The sequence below is a fragment of the Pisolithus orientalis genome, assembly GCF_024613125.1.
Source record: "Pisolithus orientalis strain OTSU chromosome Unknown F5J12scaffold_38, whole genome shotgun sequence".
Lineage (NCBI taxonomy): Eukaryota > Fungi > Basidiomycota > Agaricomycetes > Boletales > Pisolithaceae > Pisolithus > Pisolithus orientalis.
The window spans coordinates 257,126-275,667 of record NW_026260819.1 but is presented as its reverse complement, the minus strand read 5'-3'; the positions used below and the strand labels follow the sequence as shown (position 1 = coordinate 275,667).

Below are 18,542 nucleotides of genomic sequence, written 5' to 3'. Positions count from 1 at the left end.
TGATTCCTCTCCGAAGTCACAGCCATTTCCACCCCGTCATTGTGCCGGTGTAACAGCATCCGATGGATCCGACAGACGACGTTTCTGACAAGCGAGCAGAGCTGGAACGTTGTCCGCCAGGGCACAATGACCGGGATCATGCTCTCAACAAACTAGCAGAAGCCCTCTACGACAGATTTCGGGCAGAGGGGGAAAATGGACGACATGGAGGAGGCAATCGCTTTATACCGGGAAGCGTTGGAACTCTGTCCCTCTGGACATCCTGATCGCTCTTCTTCGTTCCGTTATCTGGCTCTCTGTCTTTTGGATAGGTGCGACAATCAGGGAGTAGTCGCGGACCTGGGGGAAGCTGTCATACGCGGACGTGCAACACTAGAGCTCCATCCAACAGGGGACTCTAATCAGGATGCATCTTTCCACAATCTCGCTCGTGACCTTAGGACGAGGTTTCGTGAACAAGCTGCGGTGCAGACTGGACTGGCAATTAAATTGAACCAGGCGGTATTGGAACTCCGTCCCTCTGGACATTCTCATCACTCTTCATCGCTGCGTAACCTCGCTCTCTGTCTTTCGGACAGATACAAGAATCGGGGGGCAGTTGCCGACTTGGAAGAAGCTATCACACTTGGGCGTGCAGCACTAGAGCTCTGTCCCCCAGGGCATCGTGATCGTGATACATCTCTCCACAATCTCGCTCGTGACCTTGGGACGAGGTTTCGGAAACGAGCTGCCATGCAGGACTTGGACGAGGCAATTAAGCTGAACCAGGCGGCATTAGAACTCCGTCCCTCTGGACATCCTCATCGCTCTTCATCGCTGTGTAACCTTGCTCTCTGCCTTTCGGATAGATACGAGATTCGGAGGATGGTCACTGATCTGAAAGAAGCTATCAAACTTGGGCGTGCAGCACTAGAGCTCTGTCCCCCAGGGCATCGTGATCGTGATACGTCTCTCCACAATCTCGCTCGTGACCTTAGGACGAGGTTTCGGAAACAAGCTGCCGTGCAGGACTTGGACGAGGCAATTCAGCTGAACCAGGCGGCATTGGAACTCCGTCCCTCCGGAAATCCCCACCGCCCTTCATCGCTGCGTAACCTTGCTCTCTGTCTTTCGGACAAATACGAGAATCAGGGGGTAATCACTGACCTGGAAGAAGCTATCACACTTGGACGTGCAGCACTAGAGCTCTGTCCCCCAGGTCACTCTGATCGTGACGTATCTCTCAAAAATCTCACTCGTAATCTCAGGGTGAGGTTCCAGAAAGAAGCTGGGATGCAAGACTTGGGTGAACTGATTGAACTGCACCGGGAAGCACTGGGACTCCGTCCCTCTGGACATCCTCATCGCTCTTCAACGCTGCGTAACCTTGCTCAATGTCTTTCAGATAGATACAAGAATCAGGGAGCAATTGACGACTTGACAGAGGCTATCACACTTGGGCGTGCAGCACTAGATCTCTGTCCTCCAGGGCACCGTGATCGTGATACATCTCTTCACAATCTCGCTCGTGACCTTGGGATGAGGTTTCGGAAACAAGCTGCCATTCAAGACTTGGGCGAGGCAATTAAGCTGAACCAGGCGGCATTGGAACTTCGTCCTTCTGGACATCCTCATCGCTCTTCATCGTTGCGTAACCTTGCTCTCTGTCTTTCGGACAAATACGAGAAGCAGGGGGTAATTACTGACCTGGAAGAAGCTATCAGACTCGGACGTGCAGCACTGGAGCTCCGTCCGCCAGTGCACTCTGATCGTGACGAATCTCTCATTAATCTCGCTCGTAATCTCAGGATGAGGTTCCAGAAAGAATCTGGGATGCAGGACTTGGATGAAGCGATTGAACTGCACCGGGAAGCACTGGGACTTCGTCCCACTGGACATCCGCATCGCTATTCATCGCTGCGTAACCTTACTCTCTGTCTTTCGCATAGATACAAGAATCGGGGGGCAGTCACCGACTTGGAAGAAGCTATCAAACTTGGGCGTGCAGCACTGGAGCTCCGTCCTCCAGGGCACTCTGATCGTAACGGTTCTCTTAACAATCTCACTTATTACCTCCAGAAGACCGTCGCGAAACAGGCTGTGGCGCATGGGTCGAGCAGAAGCTCGTTTCCTCGCCGAGCTGCGTCGGTACCCCGTCCGCCAAGCTATGACGATGGTGCCTCCTTATTCCACGTTCTCTCTCTACTCCATTGGGACAAGTTTCAGAAGCAGGCTGCAGTAGCCGACTTGGACGAGGCCATCTATCTTGCCACATATGCTTCGGAGCTCCGACTTCCGAAGGACCGTGATTATGCTGTCTCCGTGGAAAAGCTCAATCTATTCATTAGTGAGCGGGTGAAGAGGATGGTTCAGGGGACATATTCGGCCGAATCCGCCATGCTTGGCCGAACGGTTGACCACCTATGCGCCCTCGGGCATTACCTTAGGGACAGATTTCGAAACCAACACGCAATTCCCGACTTGAATGAAGCGATCATCTTGCACGAATTTTTGCTGCAACTTTGTCCGGCTGAGCACGTCAATCACCCCTCGTGCCTTCATGACCTTGCATTATGCTTAATAGATAGGTTTCATGCTACCGCCATTGTTGGTAATTTGGATGAGGCTATCAAACGTGAACAAAAGGCCCTGGAGCTATCTACTCCCTCGGACCCAAGTTGTGACATATACAGGGATCATCTTGCAACCTATCGTCATATGAAGATCCGCCTTGGGACGTCGACGGTATCTTCCATTCGGTCGGTCTCTAGCAAACAGTTTAGCGAAGCCATCCGGCGTGTCATTTTTAAAACCCTCGAAACCATGCCGCCTAGACTTCTAAACACGCAAACAGGCACCCTGTGCAGCCGGAATGAGCAAATATCTCATTTTACAAGTGGCCCGCAGTACAACCGGCTCAAACAGCTCTTGTCATCAGCCATGTCATATGACACTGTCGAACAAGACCACCGTATCCAGGCTAGTGTCTCGAAATACTTCCGGTTTGTCATGTTCTCTCACCGCTGGGGAGACGGTGAACCGTCACTACGCGACATCCAAGGTCACGCAATATACGACATGGCTTCGAGTGCCGGGGGTGTCAAAAAACTGCAGGAGTTCTGTGCTACTGCTTTGAAGCAAGATTACCTGTGGGCGTGGAGCGATACTTGCTGCATAGACAAAGATAGCAGTGTCGAGTTGCAAGAGGCAATAGGATCGATGTTCGAATGGTATCGACAATCTGCCCTAACGATCGTGTATCTTGCCGACGTTCCAGAGACTGGGTCATTGGCTACAAGCCAATGGTTCAAACGCGGATGGACCCTCCAAGAACTGTTGGCTCCTCGCACCCTTTTGTTCTACACTCAATCCTGGTCGCTATACAAAAATACTGAATCTTCGAATCATAAAAAAGATGCTGCCATACTAGGAGAGCTTGGGGGGGTCACTGGAATAGAATCTCGGTTCCTCACTGATTTTAGCCCTGGCATGGATGATGCACGCTCCAGACTTCAGTGGGCATCGTCACGCCGTACCACCCGTCCCGAAGACGTTGCCTACTCGCTTTTTGGGATTTTCAATCTCCATCTACCCGTCCTTTATGGCGAATCTTCAGAATTCGCCCTGGGTCGACTCCTAGGAGAAGTCATATCACAGTCTGGGGATGTCTCGATGTTGGACTGGATCGGGGAGGCATCAACGTTTCACAGCTGTTTCCCAATCCGGATCACATCGTACCAACCATTGCCATTGGCCCCTGTCCCACAAGCCGGCGCAGAAGAGCAGTCATTGACGGCGAGTCAACCGCCTGCGTCATCCAAAGCACTGCGAAAGCTGTACCGCTCGCTCATTAAGTCACCCCTGCCACGATTCGTGAACCGACGTCTTACATTGTCATGTTTCTCTTATCGTGTCACATCGGTCGAACTGCAGAGGGCAAATCCGTCCTCATCATCGAGCTACACATATGCAATCCAGGCATTCGGTTTGAAGCCGCTTGAGATCACGGTGCCAGCAAAGCTCGACAATGCCACTATGGAAAATGTGGCAGGCTCCCTGCAGCTTGTCCGACCCTCGCATTTGAAGTTGCTTGGTGGATCCACCAAGCTAGATGTCGTTGCTGCGGAACAACTGCTCGTGACACTGGGTGGACCATTTAACGCCCTGCTGTTGACTGAACTGCCTCACAACGCGTACAAAAGGATTGCATCTTCTACTCTTATCGTAGCTCAGCCTGTGGACTCACCCAGCATCCTCCAAAGCAAAATCCGGATACTCAATCTTGTATAGATAGTCGTAGTGTTGTGATATCAGGATGAGTAGTACGTTGTGACAGTTGGCGTTGATAAATATGATGGTCATATGGTACTACAATAGATGGCATCATCCCTGCACATGAAACAGAAAAGTCGTCAACCATTCGATCCGAACAACGTTGCCTAGGCATTGATCGGCAAAATTGCCCTCAGCGATTTGCTTGCTCAGCTGTGGGCGACGCGTTGTAAATCCATTACTTTCTGAGTAACCCGCGGTGCGTTGGCAACGCGTTCGCTGATCCTATATGTTTAGAAGTTGTTTTGTAAATGTCAACTGGACTGTATCGAGTATGCTGGGTCCGACATCCCTTTCATGCAACATCTCTGCCGCTACTAGTTGCAGCCATGACTTAGTGATGAGGGTTCATGCTGCGAGCTAAAGTCTCCGATAGACAAAATAACAACTCTGCGCTGGTCAAGAAGTGAGCGTTCTGTACAGACTCTGAGCGACGGCGTGAGCAACGACAGGATATAATTGTTACTCGCCCTGGGGCCGAGGAGATGCAGTTTGCACCGACCGTTTGTGTTGAAGACGTGGGCTCGATGGGGGACGTCGAGGACGAAGGAGCTGAGGAAGGGCAGAGCCCTCCCAATTCTTCGCGTCTCTTCGTGAGCAACAAAGTACGGCCTGGACCAGACGATAATCAGCGCACCCGGAAACGATTCTCGCCCTCACTTGCACGGTGTACGCCGTTATTGCTACCTGGGACGACGCTCGCTGTTGAGCCTTCGGCATCAGCGAGCAGTTCGTCACTTCCCGCCGTGTCGACCTCGGCCCTAGCTACATCCTCACTTGTAGGCAATGTTGTTGGAGCTTCACCTACCTCCACAGCCATGTCTCGCGGACGCGAACGACGGAGTACGCTTGAAGCGTGGTGTCGTCTACGTAGTTTTATCGATCTAAGGGTCGATTCGGAGGAGCGCGTGTCTTCGTGGAAGTGGAGAAGTTTTATCGAGATTGGCGTTGCATGACTGTAAGTCCCCCTTGCGACGTGGTATGATCTTCTCCCCCACAATGTCTCTTACTGGTCGTATTCTATCCAGCTATCCTATTCACTTTGCTTACACCAGATACACGGGATGTATCAAAATTGCCCCCATCTATTCCGATGACTTTTGATTTCCTTAGACGCTTCTAACTGCGGTTTCTTACGCATTACTCTGCGGAACATATAGTTTGAGGCTCCAAAATCGCCTGCTAATTTCTTCCTTTTTCCTTCGTCGTTCACCACTCTTACATATGATCCCTTGCAATCTCTAATATGTCCAGTTCTATCTTTCCTTACAATATACTCATGTTGGAAATATTCTATTAGTTCTGACATCTAGATTGATCCAGACTTACACATGTATCAACACGTTGTCCATCACATGACATTTCTTAGCAATCAGCTCCACAATGATGTCACTCATGACATCATATTATATGTCATATTCCATGACCTTCCATGCTATTCATTACTATACTGAGTAGTAGTTTCCTTTTATGCTACTGGTCCGTGCATACCTACTCATGTATATAAACTTGGGACTTTCTCCCTAGGTCCCCACTGAATTCCACATTCGTTCTTCACTTGTCTACTCAACAACTGAGCCCCTACAAGTTTTTATCAAATGCTACAACCGTTCTAAAAGTTAAAGGCAAGTGTTCATGCCTTATTGCTCTTCGTTTCTCCATGTTCCTCTGTGCAATAGGTTATGAGCCCCGCCTTCTAGGCAGTGTGAGCTATTTACACATTTGCATCGAGCGATCACTGCCAACAGGCAAATCACTGATGGATGTTAGTAGGCCTAGATGTGCTAGGAATGGTTGTAGTAGTCTTTGCCATGTGTCGATTGCCTGCTGGGCTTAACCAGGCTGGTATTGTTACTTCATTATGGTGGTCATGATCCGAATTTATCTGTGGGAGCCTTTTATTCACTCTACCGCATTTTGGTTTTCTTTTCCAGGTCTCTCCTGCTTGGTGGTGACTGATGACAGCTCCTCTTAGAGGATGCAGTCATTTGACGAGCCCTTCTTCAACTGCTTGTTCGTTGTCCTCCGACTCCACCCCCTCACTACCTTCACTTTCATCTTCCTGACATCGACTTCGAGGCTGACCTAGATCCCATACTGCCCTATGATGAGAATGAGGCTGCTGATGCTCCTCTTCCACGTCATGCACTGACTCCTCTTCCTGAGGAGGTGCTTGCACTGAATGAATTGCTCAACCCCAAGCTTGTTCTCACTGTCATCCCTGATGACAACACTGAGTTCGATCTCATCTAATTTGTTCATCCCTGTCTACTGTCATTATGGGAACTAATCTATGGTCTTTACAAAGATGTCTTTGGTTACTGCAAAGAAACTCGAACTCACTATTGCTGAACAATGAGATGGGATGTATGAAGTAAAGTGGCAAAATTGCCCCCATCTATTCCGATGACTTTTGATTTCCTTAGATGCTTCTAATTGTGGTTTCTTATGCATTACTCTGTGGAACATATAGTTTGAGGCTCCAAAATTGCCTGCTAATTTCTTCCTTTTTCCTTCGTCGTTCACCACTCTTATATATGATCCCTTGCAATCTCTAATATGTCCAGTTCTATCTTTCCTTACTGATATACTCAATCATGACCACAGACACCCAAGCAGTATAGATCGAAGAAGGTAATAGTAGTGTCAACTTGGCAACCCATTTTCTGAATCAGAATGTGTACTCCTTGTGTTGGAAAAAGCCACCACCAGCAGGTCTCAATTGTACTTGGTTATCCATAGGCACCTTGACATCGGTCAGCAAGTCTGCAGCTCCATGCCCTCTCCACTTGTCCATCTTCATTTCGAATCATATGCTTACTGCTCCTCCGACATCCCAAGAACTTCAACTTCTCATTATTCATGGCTCCTGGATGGTTCAAGCCATTGTGTTGTGACACAGTCTTTCCACAAGTTCCTGCTCCCATTGGGGCTGCTCAGCCTCCAGTCAGTACAGACATCCATGTCTCTGCACCAACTGAGGTTCCTGTTGAAGTCTCTGACTCTCCCTCAGCCAATATTGGGGGTGTTTGTGCTGCCACAGCAGTCGAAAGCACTGGCTCACATTCTCCTCTGAGCCCTGGCCCTAGTGAGATGGGCATTCCTGTTCCTGTCTCTACTCAAGGTGGCTGCACAGTGTTCATGTTCTTTATGTGGTGCTTTAGTGTACTTAGTTACTTGGCCAGGTTTTTCGTCAAACAGTACAGGTGCTCTTGCTCCTGAAGAAGTACCCACAGGTAAGTGTTGTACTTGCTGCTGAAAGGGACAAGTCTAAGAACATTGAGGATCAGTATCAACCTCTATTCAGCCTACGTTCTGCTTAGATCCTGCAGAAGCTAGAAAGAACATCAGTCACATCAGATGCTTTTCGCATTCTGGTCATGGGCAGAGCCAATGCAGGTAAAATGACAATCCTGCAGAGGGTCTGTTATACTACAGATCAACCAGAAATTTTTAATGGAAAAGGAAAGGTGTGTGTGTTTCACAGTATTTGTTCGAGGTTAACGACATGTTGGGCCATATTCAGGTGGATGCAACTTTAGTGCAGGGTTCACAAAAGGTGAAGTGACTTCATGGATGTTCTGCAATGTACGCTGAATGGTTGAATGCATCCAGCATGGTGAACACAACATTGAGGATGAGCTGGTTTGCAAGAGTAACCAACACTTTGTATTCCATGACTCATGTGGATTTGAGGCTGGGAGTGAACAGCAGTTTGGTGTGATGAAGGAATTCATCATGGATCGTGCCAAGACAATCAGGCTTGATAAGAGAATCCATGCCATATGGTAGGAACACTGTGTCTGGCACCCTAACCAAAGTGACATGGTTTCTGTGAGGGATGTAGGTTTTGTATTCCTTTGCATGATAGCCACAGGATGGTCACAGCTGCAGAAAAGAAATTTTTTGATGAGTGTGATACAGGGCATGGTGTGTATATTGACCATACTCCATTTGATGATTTTAAATATCAGCATTTTTGTCCCAGTTCCTGTAATTGTATTGCTAACAAAAACAGATACCTTGGCCCTGGATGCTTTCATGGAGCTCATTGATGATGGTTTGAATGAAGATGATGCAATGGAAAGGACTGCAGAGGTAGAAAAAAGGAAGTTGAATGAGTGTCTTGTAAAGGTCAAGGGTTGGTTGAACAAGTCAAGGTTTCCACCCCATGACTATCTGTCACTCACTGGTCAGTGTCCTCACCATCACCTGGGAATGGCATACCCTTGATAGAAATGACTGCAGGAATGCAAGAAGAGGGTGCTGATTGTACAACCCTACTGACATGCACAGTGAATGCATTAAATGAGGAAGGACTGCAGCAGCTCCTCATATCAACACAGCAATCCAACCTAGGACTGTGAATGGAGTTTGCAATAACAAAGTAAGTGTGATATAGCTGAAGGATAAGAATGTACTAATATGTGCCAGGACATTGAAGAAGTGCATGCATGACATGGTGGGCAAGATCACACCAGCAGGTCTTGCATTTTACCTCTCAAGATGGTTTCCATATGTAAGAAGATAGAGTGGAATGAGGAGATACTGATTTTTCAACAGCATGTGTGTGAAATTGTAAAAAGAAATGGTCATAATGAATACTAATGTGGCTGTGGCGTTGGGTGGATAGCATGTGAGGGGATCAAGTGCTGGAGGTTCTAGAAGCATTCTGACCATGTTCACTTCTACCCTTTTGGACTTGTATTCATAGGATGCAAGTGGAGCCATGGCAGGTGGTGGAAGCATTCTGACCATGTTCACTCCCACCCTTTTGGACTTGCATTCATGGTTTGTGAGTGGAGCCATGGCAGGGGGTGGAGGCATTCTGACCATGTTCACTCCCACCTTCTGACTATGGTCCCTGGTTTTTGAACATGTTATCCATATTACATAAATAGATGGTGAGTTCAATTGATGTATCCATTCTACATTCACATTTTACATTATCCCAGGATGTAGGTCAACATTTGTATGAGAGTTTCAATTTGACCCTCATATCTTTACTTGCATTAATCAGCATGTCAGTCATCATCCTTCAGAATTATTTCCCATGCTAACATATGGTGTAGAAAGTGTGTATTCATTCTTCTCTCCTCATATGATGATCACTGACAAAGTTTGTAGTTGGTTTGTGGCCCTGTTTCTCATTGATGTTGTCTGATATGGTCCCATCGCACATTGCTAAGGTGGTCTGTTTTATTTTCTTTTGTTCTGCCATAGACAGATCACCTGACTTGACAACATTATAGCCTACCATCACTAATTACTCCTCTTCTGTCCAAATGCCTACTTTGGCCACCTTACAACAACCTTCAATGCAATATGTTGCAACATATGGCATTGGTAATTGATCTCTTGCCATGATTTGACACCCATAACCCCCAATTGCAGGTGCTATACTTGTGTTTGAATATTTGTACTTCTTGTTGCAGGCCAACCAAGTGAATAGTGATTTGCAGATAAACCTTGAACTGGCTGTCAGGACATATCAAACATCAGGTGTCCAAGCTACTGTTGCTAAACTTGTCACAGCAGCATTTCAACATCATGGTGAAGATGTGGAAGCTTTATCCCCCATCCTTGTGGGTATTGAAGGAAAATCAGATGTGTCAGATACTACTTCCTCAATACCAATCAACCTCTTTCTTACCTGTATTTCAATTAGCAAAGATCAAATAGGAGGGGATTTTTTTCAAGTTGTAACTGAGCCTGCTGTGAGTCCCTCCACTTCTCATTAGTGTGACATGCATGTGAAAGATGAAGATATTATTTTTAGGCCACTAATGCTGATCATTTGGAATCCTTCATTATGTGGGGGAGCTTGTAAACACTGGCATTGACTTCTTCCTTATAGTTGGATGTGCCACCAATCTTCATGTTGACAATCCCCACATTTGCTACACCAGGAAATATTGGGAAGATGCAATGGTTCTGTATAAAATTGAATTGAATATATATCCTATTCCATGCCATTCAGCTATCCAGAGTCAAACTTTACCAGTGTTCTATGCCATTCTGCTTTGTCTTTATGATTCATGTCCAAGTGTTTCAGCCCCTGCCCAAGTGACCCAGCAGCTATAACGAACATTTCCCACCTAAGCATCCCTTTGCTGACTCAACCATTTTCTCTCCATTATGACCACTGCCCTCTCACTTAACACCCTACTTCTTAGTAAATTGGCAAACCACCAAGCCATGCATGCATATGCTAACTTAAATAATCAGCTCCTGTCTGTGTGTTGAGTCTGGTTCTTCTCTCCACTGGCAAGTCCTGTTGCAAGGCCAGCTGGGAGGAGGAAGATGTGGGCAGGGATTATAGGTATGGACTGTTTGGACTTAGCTGCTGGTCAAGAAGTGAGCATTCCGTACAGACTCTTACGCTGCTCTACCTGACAGCGCTCTGTCCTCAACCATGCAAGTGCATCGGCAGTATGGTGTTACAAGCTCAATGCATACATCCGGGGATTCCGATCTAACATCGGATCGGTGTGCTTTCACTAACAACCTGTTCAGCTCACCGGCCAATTCCTTGTGCAGGGCTTTTAAGGCTTCCATGTAAGTCGCCCACATATGGAAGCCTTCTTTGCTGGCCATACAACAACCTGTACCTTTGGGAATGATGACAGCATGGCTCCTGGAGAGTGGATCAATGCCAAAGAACATATATCTTGTGCAATCAACACTCATGCAAGGTGTCTTTACTGCAGCAACTTCCCAATTCAGACTTGTGCTGACGTTCGTTACTCGGTCTGCCCGCAGAAGCCAAGGTAAGTTCGTCCTATAAAGCGTTCAAAGTACTTAGCACCCAGGGACCTACACAACAAAATCAATAGCGGGCAGCGTTTAAAATCGTACAAATGTCTCAATCAATTTATCCTCCATAATCGCATCACGAGAAAGTGGCGTTCTGATGGTATTTCTCCTCCAGGCGCTTTCGGACGTAGTCACCTGCAGCGATGGGTTCGTACTTGGGCGGTCTCTCAGGGGATACACAACTCGGCATCGGCTGGACGGGGTAATTGATCTGTGTTCCATAGCAAGAATCAAATGCCAACTTACTTCAATCTGGACATGGTAATCCGTACCGAAAAACAAGGGAATGGAATGCCGGCGGACACCACTCCTGTTGATCGCTCTGTGCACGGTCGACCTAAATACGTCGTCTTTCAAGGGAACATGTGAGACAGGATCGGCATGCATGGTCAGAATGGCAGCTCACTCGTCCATCGTGCAAGCTGGTCTGCGATACTAGGTACAATCAGCTGGGTGACTTGGTTCCCCTTCGTTCTACAACATACTTTATGACCAGTGTTCCCGGGATTGGCGGCGCATTTATCCATTCCCGAGTCTCCGAGTTTAACACCTGAAGAGCTTGAATACCGGGCTCTTGCCATAATATTGTGAAACACTGCATGTTTTTTCATTCAAAATTGGCACGCTTTAAGAAGAATCCCAACCTGGAAACTTTAAGGAAGTTTTTAGGGCATGTTCAAAGACATAAGCAGGATGCTTACTCCGTATGGGCACCGAACCCGATGATACGATCATCATCGGAACCCGTTTGCGGTGGATAATGGAGAAACTGCATGTTTGCGGCAGAATTCCTGGTCTAAAAACCGTCAGTGAAGGTAGTAGGGTATGTAGGAACGATGGTACCTTGTCATCAAAGTATGTTTCAGGGAGATCTAATGCAAGGGCAAAGAGGCGGAACAGGACCTTTCCGACACCTACAGCTGCGTGACTTGATAACAAAATGAGATGAGGCACACTCGAACAGTATGTCATCATAAAACGCACTAGTAACCGAGACAGGCTTCACGGAATCCGGCGGGTTCCAAGGGCCATGCGTTTGCACCAGACATAGAACCATCATTCACTCTCTTTTCGTCGTTTTCCTTGGCTAGCAGTTCTTCCCAACCGATCTCAAAGCCCTCGTGCAGATCGCCTCTGTTGGCTGGGTCGATGTTGGAGTCTAGCACGGGTGTGTACCCTTTGAAATTGGCAACTTCTTTATGATAAAGCTTTTCTGGATGAGGCGAAGATTGGGCTGGTGCAAGGATGGTGGTGCCTACCTTCATTTTCGTCTCAAGGGGGAGAGAAAAGTAAGCCTTCATGGCGGAGAAGACCTCGTCGATCGTCTCTTGGGGTATACCATGGTTGCTGACTGCAAGTAGCTCGTTGGCAAATGATGGATGCTAAGCCTGGAGGACATGTGCCTTACTGTAAAAGAACCCGACATTCACGCAGGCATCCCTTATCTGCTGAGCCAAAGCAGCCCGTTCTTCAGGTGTCGACACACATCCTATATCGCTATCCAGCAGGTGAGGCCGAGTACTAGGTACAGCGGAAGACGACGACGCACACAACAGGTATACTGTCGAATGCGCCACCTACCGAGGCCGCTGTTTGTGGTAGAGACATCTTGCTCGGATGCCTTGCCCGTTCGCGCCAAGCCAGCAACCCTTATCTGATAATGTTGATACGTGCGTCACCAACTTAGGCACCGAATACAGAGGAACAGCTTCAACGCACTTGTAATATTACAGCTGGCCTCGTGCCTGGCATTATCGTCGATCCCGGCTGCTGTCATACTAGTCCTGGCTTCTGTCATATATGTGGACTCGAGACACCGTGGTCAGGGGTGTCGAGCTGCTTACGTAACATACGGGAAGAATCCGACTCTTTGCACTTCAACAAACCAATCAATAGCTCTATTGCTTCCCTTGGAATGTTCAAGGGATCGGTCCCTTCGAGGCAATCCCACCCTACTGATAGTCCGCGGGACGATAACGGGAACCCAGTACCAACGACTCAAATCGAACATAAAGAGGGGTAGTGAAGGATGGCCGCATGACCTGACAGTGGGTGATTGTGCGTACGCTTGGGAACACACCGCAGAGTATGATAGGCATTGTGCTGGACGACCTCCGTCGACATGCCTCGCGCTTCACGACGCTCTTTCTGCACTTTGTAAGATAAGAAAAAACATTAAATCCTGATGCTTTGCACGTAAATCGAGATAGAAGATCTCAGGAACATAAAGGGCCGTGATGGTGTTCAAATACAATCCTTCCGATGTAAATACCGAGGTTACCGCCATGGATCTTGAAACCACGAATTTGCAAGTAGTGCGATTGGAGGTAAATAAGCAAACGAGTAAATGCCTGCATCGATCTAGCTGGTCAGCGAATGGAAACTGAACAAAGCAGTAGACTTGATGTTGAGTTTCCGGAGGCTTGCGGTTTTCGGGGAAGTAGTATAGGACGTGATCGCGAGTCGTATCCATGTGGACACGGCCAAAGCTATGTGTGAGGCTGAGCATCAGACCAGCGTCAAGCAGGTGGCAGTTCCAGACGAAGTGCACGCCTGTTCTAAATTCTCCTTGGTAGCAACGTCGTCCTCAGACCCTTAGAAACGTTCCCTAAGCACTCGCAGTCGGAAAACGTCGTATTGGCAATCCTACGTGATCCGATATCTGCCTCGTCTACCTCATCTATTACCCTACCGACTAGCTACTGAAGATGACCGTCCAGGCGCCTCTTCCAAACAAATGGACCAAGTACTTGGTAGATGTCTATGTACAGGGCCACCCGCCAATCCTGGGTACTGTGGATATAAAGACAATCGAAGAGAAAGCCAGGGAAGCTATGAAGGACCACATGGGTAAGTTCACCTTCATCACTTGCAAGACTATATCGTTCAATAATGACCAGCTGCATACATGTACACGTTCGGGAGTGCTGGGACGTGTTCGACGGACCGGGCGAACACAAAAGCATTTGAGAACTATAAGTTAGTACCCCGCATGCTCGTGGATGTAACCAATCGGAATATAGAGGTAAGCGACAGAGGTCCCTTGACAGCCTGGACGTGTTTAACCATAACGATCCCAGACGACCATTTTTGGAGTGACATACCCTTCGCCGCTCTTGGTAGCTCCAATCGGTGTACAGGGTGCTCTGCATGCAGATGGCGAGCTCGCAACAGCAAGCGCAGCGGGCAAAGTCGGTGTCCCCTTCATAATGAGCACAGCATCCTGTCGCTCTATAGAAGATGTCGCCAAGGCTAATGGTCCAAACGGGCATAGGTGGTACCAGCTCTACTGGTGGGTATCGATCATCATACGTCTTTCGTAATCTCAGAGGTTGATGCCAAATGCAAGGCCCCGCACAACTGAGGTCACACTGTCACTGTTGAAACGTGCAAAAGAGAACGGCTTCACTGCGCTCGTGATCACCTTGGATACGATGATTCTTGGTTGGCGCCCACACGACCTGGGAACCGCGTACCTGCCCTTTGCATGCGGTGTCGGCATTCAAGTTGGGACATCAGACCCGGTGTTCATGAAACGCTTTGGCCTGCCGCCACGCGAGAATGAGAGAACAAAGTTCCCAGTCGAACCCGAGAAGATCAGAATGGCTGGTCTCGAACAGGGTGACGAAGAAGTCCTGCGCAACATGTCGCTCGGGAAGGAGTGGTTGGCGGAGGTGAACTCGGGCGCGTTCAGGACGTGGGATCAATTGAAGTTTATTAGAGATAACTGGGAGGGACCCATTGTCCTGAAGGGGATCCAACGTGTTGATGTTTGTGCAACGAACGCTTTGCGTTGGTATTGGGCTCACTTGTTCTGTAGGATGCAGAAAAGGCAATTACGCAGGGCATTGACGGGATCATAGTGTCCAATCACGGTAAGCCTTCCTAGCACCTCTTCGAACGAGTCATGATATGCAACGCATGTCCTAGGTGGTCGGCAAGTTGACGGCGCCATCGCCTCTCTGGATGCGCTTGACAACATAATGAGGTCCCACGAAGTTCAAGCGGCACAGAAGTCCGGCAAGCTCACTATCCTGTTCGATTCCGGGGTGCGAACGGGCAGCGATGTCCTTAAAGCGCTCGCAATAGGTGCTCAAGGCGTTCTCAGTGGGTATATCCGTGTCCGATTCATTCGCTTTGGTTGATTTACTCTCCCATATGGTAGTCGGCCGACCTGCCATGTATGGTCTTGCTATTGCAGGGCAGGAGGGAGTCGAACAGATCTTGCTGCAAACGATATGCGAAATGCACATGAACCTTGGTTTGTGTGGGTATGGCTCTGTCAAAGATATCATCGGGAAGAAGGACGAAGTCCTGGCAACCTTGCATTACAAATTGTGAACGTGGAGACTGGTGATCGGGAACCTGATAGAAGATGTGATTCTCTATGCCATGTGATGTACGATATACGGAATCCTAGATCTGAGTAGGGAGACGAAATTACCAAGCTAACGATACCGTAAATAAATGGAGTGTCCTACTCACCATCTTTTACTCATCTAAGCCAACACTACTTTCCCTTAGCCGATCGACAGCTCTCCGCCGAGGATCTCTGTATCCACTGGTACTAGCCAACGTCAGTCCGCTCGCATGCCCAAGACTGACCGCACGGGCTCCGTGCTCCCTCCGCACACTCTTCACCGGACCCGCAGTCGGCAAATTGAGCAACTCTTCTGCCGGATTTCCCTCATCGTGATCCTTAAAACCTCTGTCGGTGCCAGATCCTGGCAGCCCGCCTAGTGCCCAGCCAACTTCGATACCCCGTTTTATGCTCCAAAGCCATATGAACCCAAAGACAGGCGTGCTGACAAGTACGTTGAGGACAGGGAACAAATCAGGGTAACGATTTGGTGGTGTCACGACGAGTTCCAGGAGATGAAGAAGTATCATCGCTGCATTGACGGCCTTTTTGTTCCCGATTACTCGTTTAGCCCAAGATCGAACACGTAGAAGGTGGGACACATACGGTGGATAGTAGACCGACAAATGAATCAAATCTCAGGTAGAACGGGTTATAACCAACGAGTCGGCACCACAAAAGTAGTGTGGCGATATACTGCACACCAAGTCCGTCCCTCTTCAGCAGAGGCCACATACTACATCCCGCGCGAAACAGCGTCAATTTTCCCGGGGGGTGGGATTAATGCGGTACGCTCACCTGAATACACCAACCACATTGCCTAGAATCCCCAAGGAATATACCTCATCCCCAACCGTGGCACCGGAAAGCAGCAATGTGAGTGGTAAGAGCGGCAGTAATATCGTCTTTTCGTGCACTTGGAACGAGAAGAGGAAAAAGGACATCGATGTCGTAAGCAAAGCATACAGCAATAAAGGCAACGTTGGTGATGGGGCACGCGCTGGTGTCACGAACGAGATAGCATGAGCTTCTCGCTCTCTGGAAACGACTTGGGGGTGAGTGCGCAGTTGCATTTTGAATGAGCCCCAAAGGAGCCCAAATACGGCAGGCAGAAAACCGGCAACTGTAAGGGCAGCTGAGAGCTTGATAAGTCGACTTTCCTTCCCTAGGAACAGTTGCTTCCATTTCACCAAGGTGACATTAGTAAAGCACCAAAAGTTTGCCACCTTGTCCTCAAATAAGCCACGTGCAAAGGGGAAGATACGCGATATGGCAGCGAAGAATGACGAAAGAGGAGCAATCGGAGGTAAGAATGGGGCAAAGAGAAGGATAAACGAGGATAGCGTAACAACAGCAAGACGAATAAATAGTCGGGTTCTTGCGAGCCAGTATTATTTAGTTACGCCGCAACGTCCGAGTGCGGAGATAGGCTCACCCTTGAACTGGACCAAGGAAAATGCATTTCCCAAGGAGATAAGATCCAATAACAGGGGCATAATAGAGGGCCATCTGCTTGAATCCCAAACTGAGGACAAAGCATGCCGCACCGAGGAGGTCCAGTCCAACTGCGAATGAATTGAGGGCAAGGAGCGACAGACCTGTGTAACTTCAGCCATTAGACTCGTATTAGCAGACACCGGTCGCGTACCCAACATGATCGAGTTATACTGGAAATGGCCAAAATCTATGAGAAGCAGAGCAGGTTGAAATAAGAGTATCAAGAGTGATGCATGCTATTACATCGTCCTGAACAATCTACACCACGCATAAAGTAAGAGCAAATACCTGTGTCCTCAATGACCTTGACCTATGCCATATTCGCGTGAACCCATATAAGGCTGGAACATACACCAGCATGTCGAGCGCAACGACGGTGGAGCGCATAAATAATTTGCTATTATACGTCTCGATCCCGCGAGATTCCTCGAAAGCGAACCACGAAGGGTCGATAAGTGATCCACTTTCATAAACGCCGGACGTCAGCACAAGTGGCCTCGGGGAGCATGGACATCCCAATACTCACACTTTCCCGCACAACCAGGATATATAGGCGGTAAGTGGTGGATAGTCGAGACCCCAGTATTGTAGATCGTACGTATACCATTGTTGGGGCGCTAAGTGTATGGCCAGCTCCATCCAATGTCGTTGAGCTTCATAATCACCGAACATTGGTGGAGTGGCATGACCTTTCGAAGATTGGAATTAAAGACTATCCAGAAGATAATAGTTTCATTTGAAAATTTTCGACGCACGTACCGGAGTAATCACCCAGACCTATGCTCCACTTTACCCAAGCCGACGTAGCAATAGCAAGAGGGACGACCCACGCTTTCATCCCCTGCTTGTGCATCCATCTGACCCATCGTTTTCCAGCGCCTGGGTCATCCCGACTAGTTTCCTGGCCTCTCCGTGTCGACCCAGTCCGTGAGCCCCGGGCAGTCAAATCTGGCTGTTGCAACACACTGAAGCTAAGGCGTTTGCTGGCGCTGCTCGAGTATGGATACGTGGAGGCAACAGAAGAAGTAACGGAGGCAGGAGAAATGCATCGCGCTTGGAAATCTGCCTCGGAATGCGAGGAACCTACTTGAAGCCAAGTAAGACTCTCGGACGAGTGCAACGGGTGGCGTCGTGGAATGGGAGAAAGTATTTCGGACGGCCCAGCATCAGACCTATTTTCAAAGTACTTGAAATCAACAACGATTTATATCGCATTCTAGTACAAGCACGTACGGGCCCGCGCCTTTTGGGCTGCGAGTTGAGCCGCGGCTACGCATGGACGCTCGATACTGGGGATGTACATCCAGCGACACAGTTCTGTCCCGAGAACGCTTTGTTGGGGGTTTAGCATCCTGCATCGTTTGCACTGGCAGTGTGTCTCTTCCAATTGGCGTGCAGTCGTTGTGTGAGGCAGTGAGGTGGCAGCTGGTTGCAGCCTTGTTTGTATGCCCCAATTGGGAGAGAATAACCCCTGTCCATTGACGACTACTCTAGGGGCTTTAAACAAGCCCTTAAAAAACACCGCCTTCTAACGCCCATCGCATGGGGCACGGAGCGT

At 48.6% G+C, this 18,542-nt stretch overlaps 7 protein-coding genes across 7 annotated transcripts; 5 read left to right on the top strand and 2 right to left on the bottom strand.

Moving 5' to 3' along the window:
* Nucleotides 1–204: 204 nt before the first annotated feature.
* Nucleotides 205–1,977, top strand: F5J12DRAFT_725824 (TPR-like protein; the record flags this gene model as incomplete). Its single annotated transcript, XM_051741669.1, has 1 exon — nucleotides 205–1,977. A coding segment is annotated over one exon (1,773 nt), but the record flags the coding sequence as incomplete, so codon positions are not given.
* Nucleotides 1,978–2,919: 942 nt separating this feature from the next.
* Nucleotides 2,920–3,663, top strand: F5J12DRAFT_725896 (uncharacterized protein; the record flags this gene model as incomplete). Its single annotated transcript, XM_051741678.1, has 1 exon — nucleotides 2,920–3,663. A coding segment is annotated over one exon (744 nt), but the record flags the coding sequence as incomplete, so codon positions are not given.
* Nucleotides 3,664–4,533: 870 nt separating this feature from the next.
* F5J12DRAFT_362826 (uncharacterized protein) lies at nucleotides 4,534–5,359 on the top strand. The gene is made up of 2 exons (XM_051739055.1): nucleotides 4,534–5,269; nucleotides 5,340–5,359. The coding sequence occupies exon 1, from the start codon at nucleotides 4,797–4,799 to the stop codon at nucleotides 5,265–5,267; it is 471 nt and encodes a 156-aa protein (XP_051596501.1). The 5' UTR covers nucleotides 4,534–4,796; the 3' UTR covers nucleotides 5,268–5,269; nucleotides 5,340–5,359.
* A 2,317-nt stretch (nucleotides 5,360–7,676) lies between these two features.
* F5J12DRAFT_725907 (GTP-binding protein) lies at nucleotides 7,677–8,678 on the top strand (the record flags this gene model as incomplete). The annotated part of the gene is made up of 6 exons (XM_051741679.1): nucleotides 7,677–7,787; nucleotides 7,838–7,870; nucleotides 7,927–8,099; nucleotides 8,159–8,241; nucleotides 8,300–8,503; nucleotides 8,560–8,678. Coding segments are annotated over 6 exons (723 nt in total), but the record flags the coding sequence as incomplete, so codon positions are not given.
* A 2,525-nt stretch (nucleotides 8,679–11,203) lies between these two features.
* F5J12DRAFT_896347 (uncharacterized protein) lies at nucleotides 11,204–12,735 on the bottom strand (the record flags this gene model as incomplete). Its single annotated transcript, XM_051747929.1, has 10 exons — nucleotides 11,204–11,320; nucleotides 11,374–11,477; nucleotides 11,534–11,562; nucleotides 11,613–11,700; nucleotides 11,752–11,771; nucleotides 11,829–11,923; nucleotides 11,971–12,055; nucleotides 12,112–12,478; nucleotides 12,536–12,624; nucleotides 12,677–12,735. 10 exons carry the CDS (start codon nucleotides 12,733–12,735, stop codon nucleotides 11,204–11,206), a joined length of 1,053 nt encoding a protein of 350 aa, XP_051596499.1.
* A 1,001-nt stretch (nucleotides 12,736–13,736) lies between these two features.
* On the top strand, nucleotides 13,737–15,543 carry F5J12DRAFT_362733 (FMN-dependent alpha-hydroxy acid dehydrogenase). Its single transcript, XM_051739054.1, has 7 exons — nucleotides 13,737–13,977; nucleotides 14,028–14,152; nucleotides 14,208–14,419; nucleotides 14,477–14,897; nucleotides 14,948–15,002; nucleotides 15,058–15,234; nucleotides 15,293–15,543. Exons 1-7 carry the CDS (start codon nucleotides 13,836–13,838, stop codon nucleotides 15,466–15,468), a joined length of 1,308 nt encoding a protein of 435 aa, XP_051596498.1. The 5' UTR covers nucleotides 13,737–13,835; the 3' UTR covers nucleotides 15,469–15,543.
* A 75-nt stretch (nucleotides 15,544–15,618) lies between these two features.
* Nucleotides 15,619–18,342, bottom strand: F5J12DRAFT_896345 (glycosyltransferase family 57 protein; the record flags this gene model as incomplete). Its single annotated transcript, XM_051747928.1, has 9 exons — nucleotides 15,619–16,032; nucleotides 16,094–16,223; nucleotides 16,286–16,864; nucleotides 16,923–17,085; nucleotides 17,136–17,220; nucleotides 17,273–17,447; nucleotides 17,511–17,673; nucleotides 17,744–18,156; nucleotides 18,218–18,342. 9 exons carry the CDS (start codon nucleotides 18,340–18,342, stop codon nucleotides 15,619–15,621), a joined length of 2,247 nt encoding a protein of 748 aa, XP_051596497.1.
* Between the last annotated feature and the right edge of the window lie 200 nt (nucleotides 18,343–18,542).

Excerpts from the sequence above, each read along its gene's own strand:
- F5J12DRAFT_362733 (XM_051739054.1), top strand. The coding sequence starts at position 13,836 with ATGACCGTCCAGGCGCCTCTTCCAAACAAATGGACCAAGTACTTGGTA. Across the intron at positions 13,978-14,027 it reads AGCTATGAAGGACCACATGG|CTGCATACATGTACACGTTC; the intron begins GTAAGTTCACCT and ends AATAATGACCAG. Across the intron at positions 15,235-15,292 it reads AGGTGCTCAAGGCGTTCTCA|TCGGCCGACCTGCCATGTAT; the intron begins GTGGGTATATCC and ends CCCATATGGTAG.
- F5J12DRAFT_362826 (XM_051739055.1), top strand. The coding sequence starts at position 4,797 with ATGCAGTTTGCACCGACCGTTTGTGTTGAAGACGTGGGCTCGATGGGG.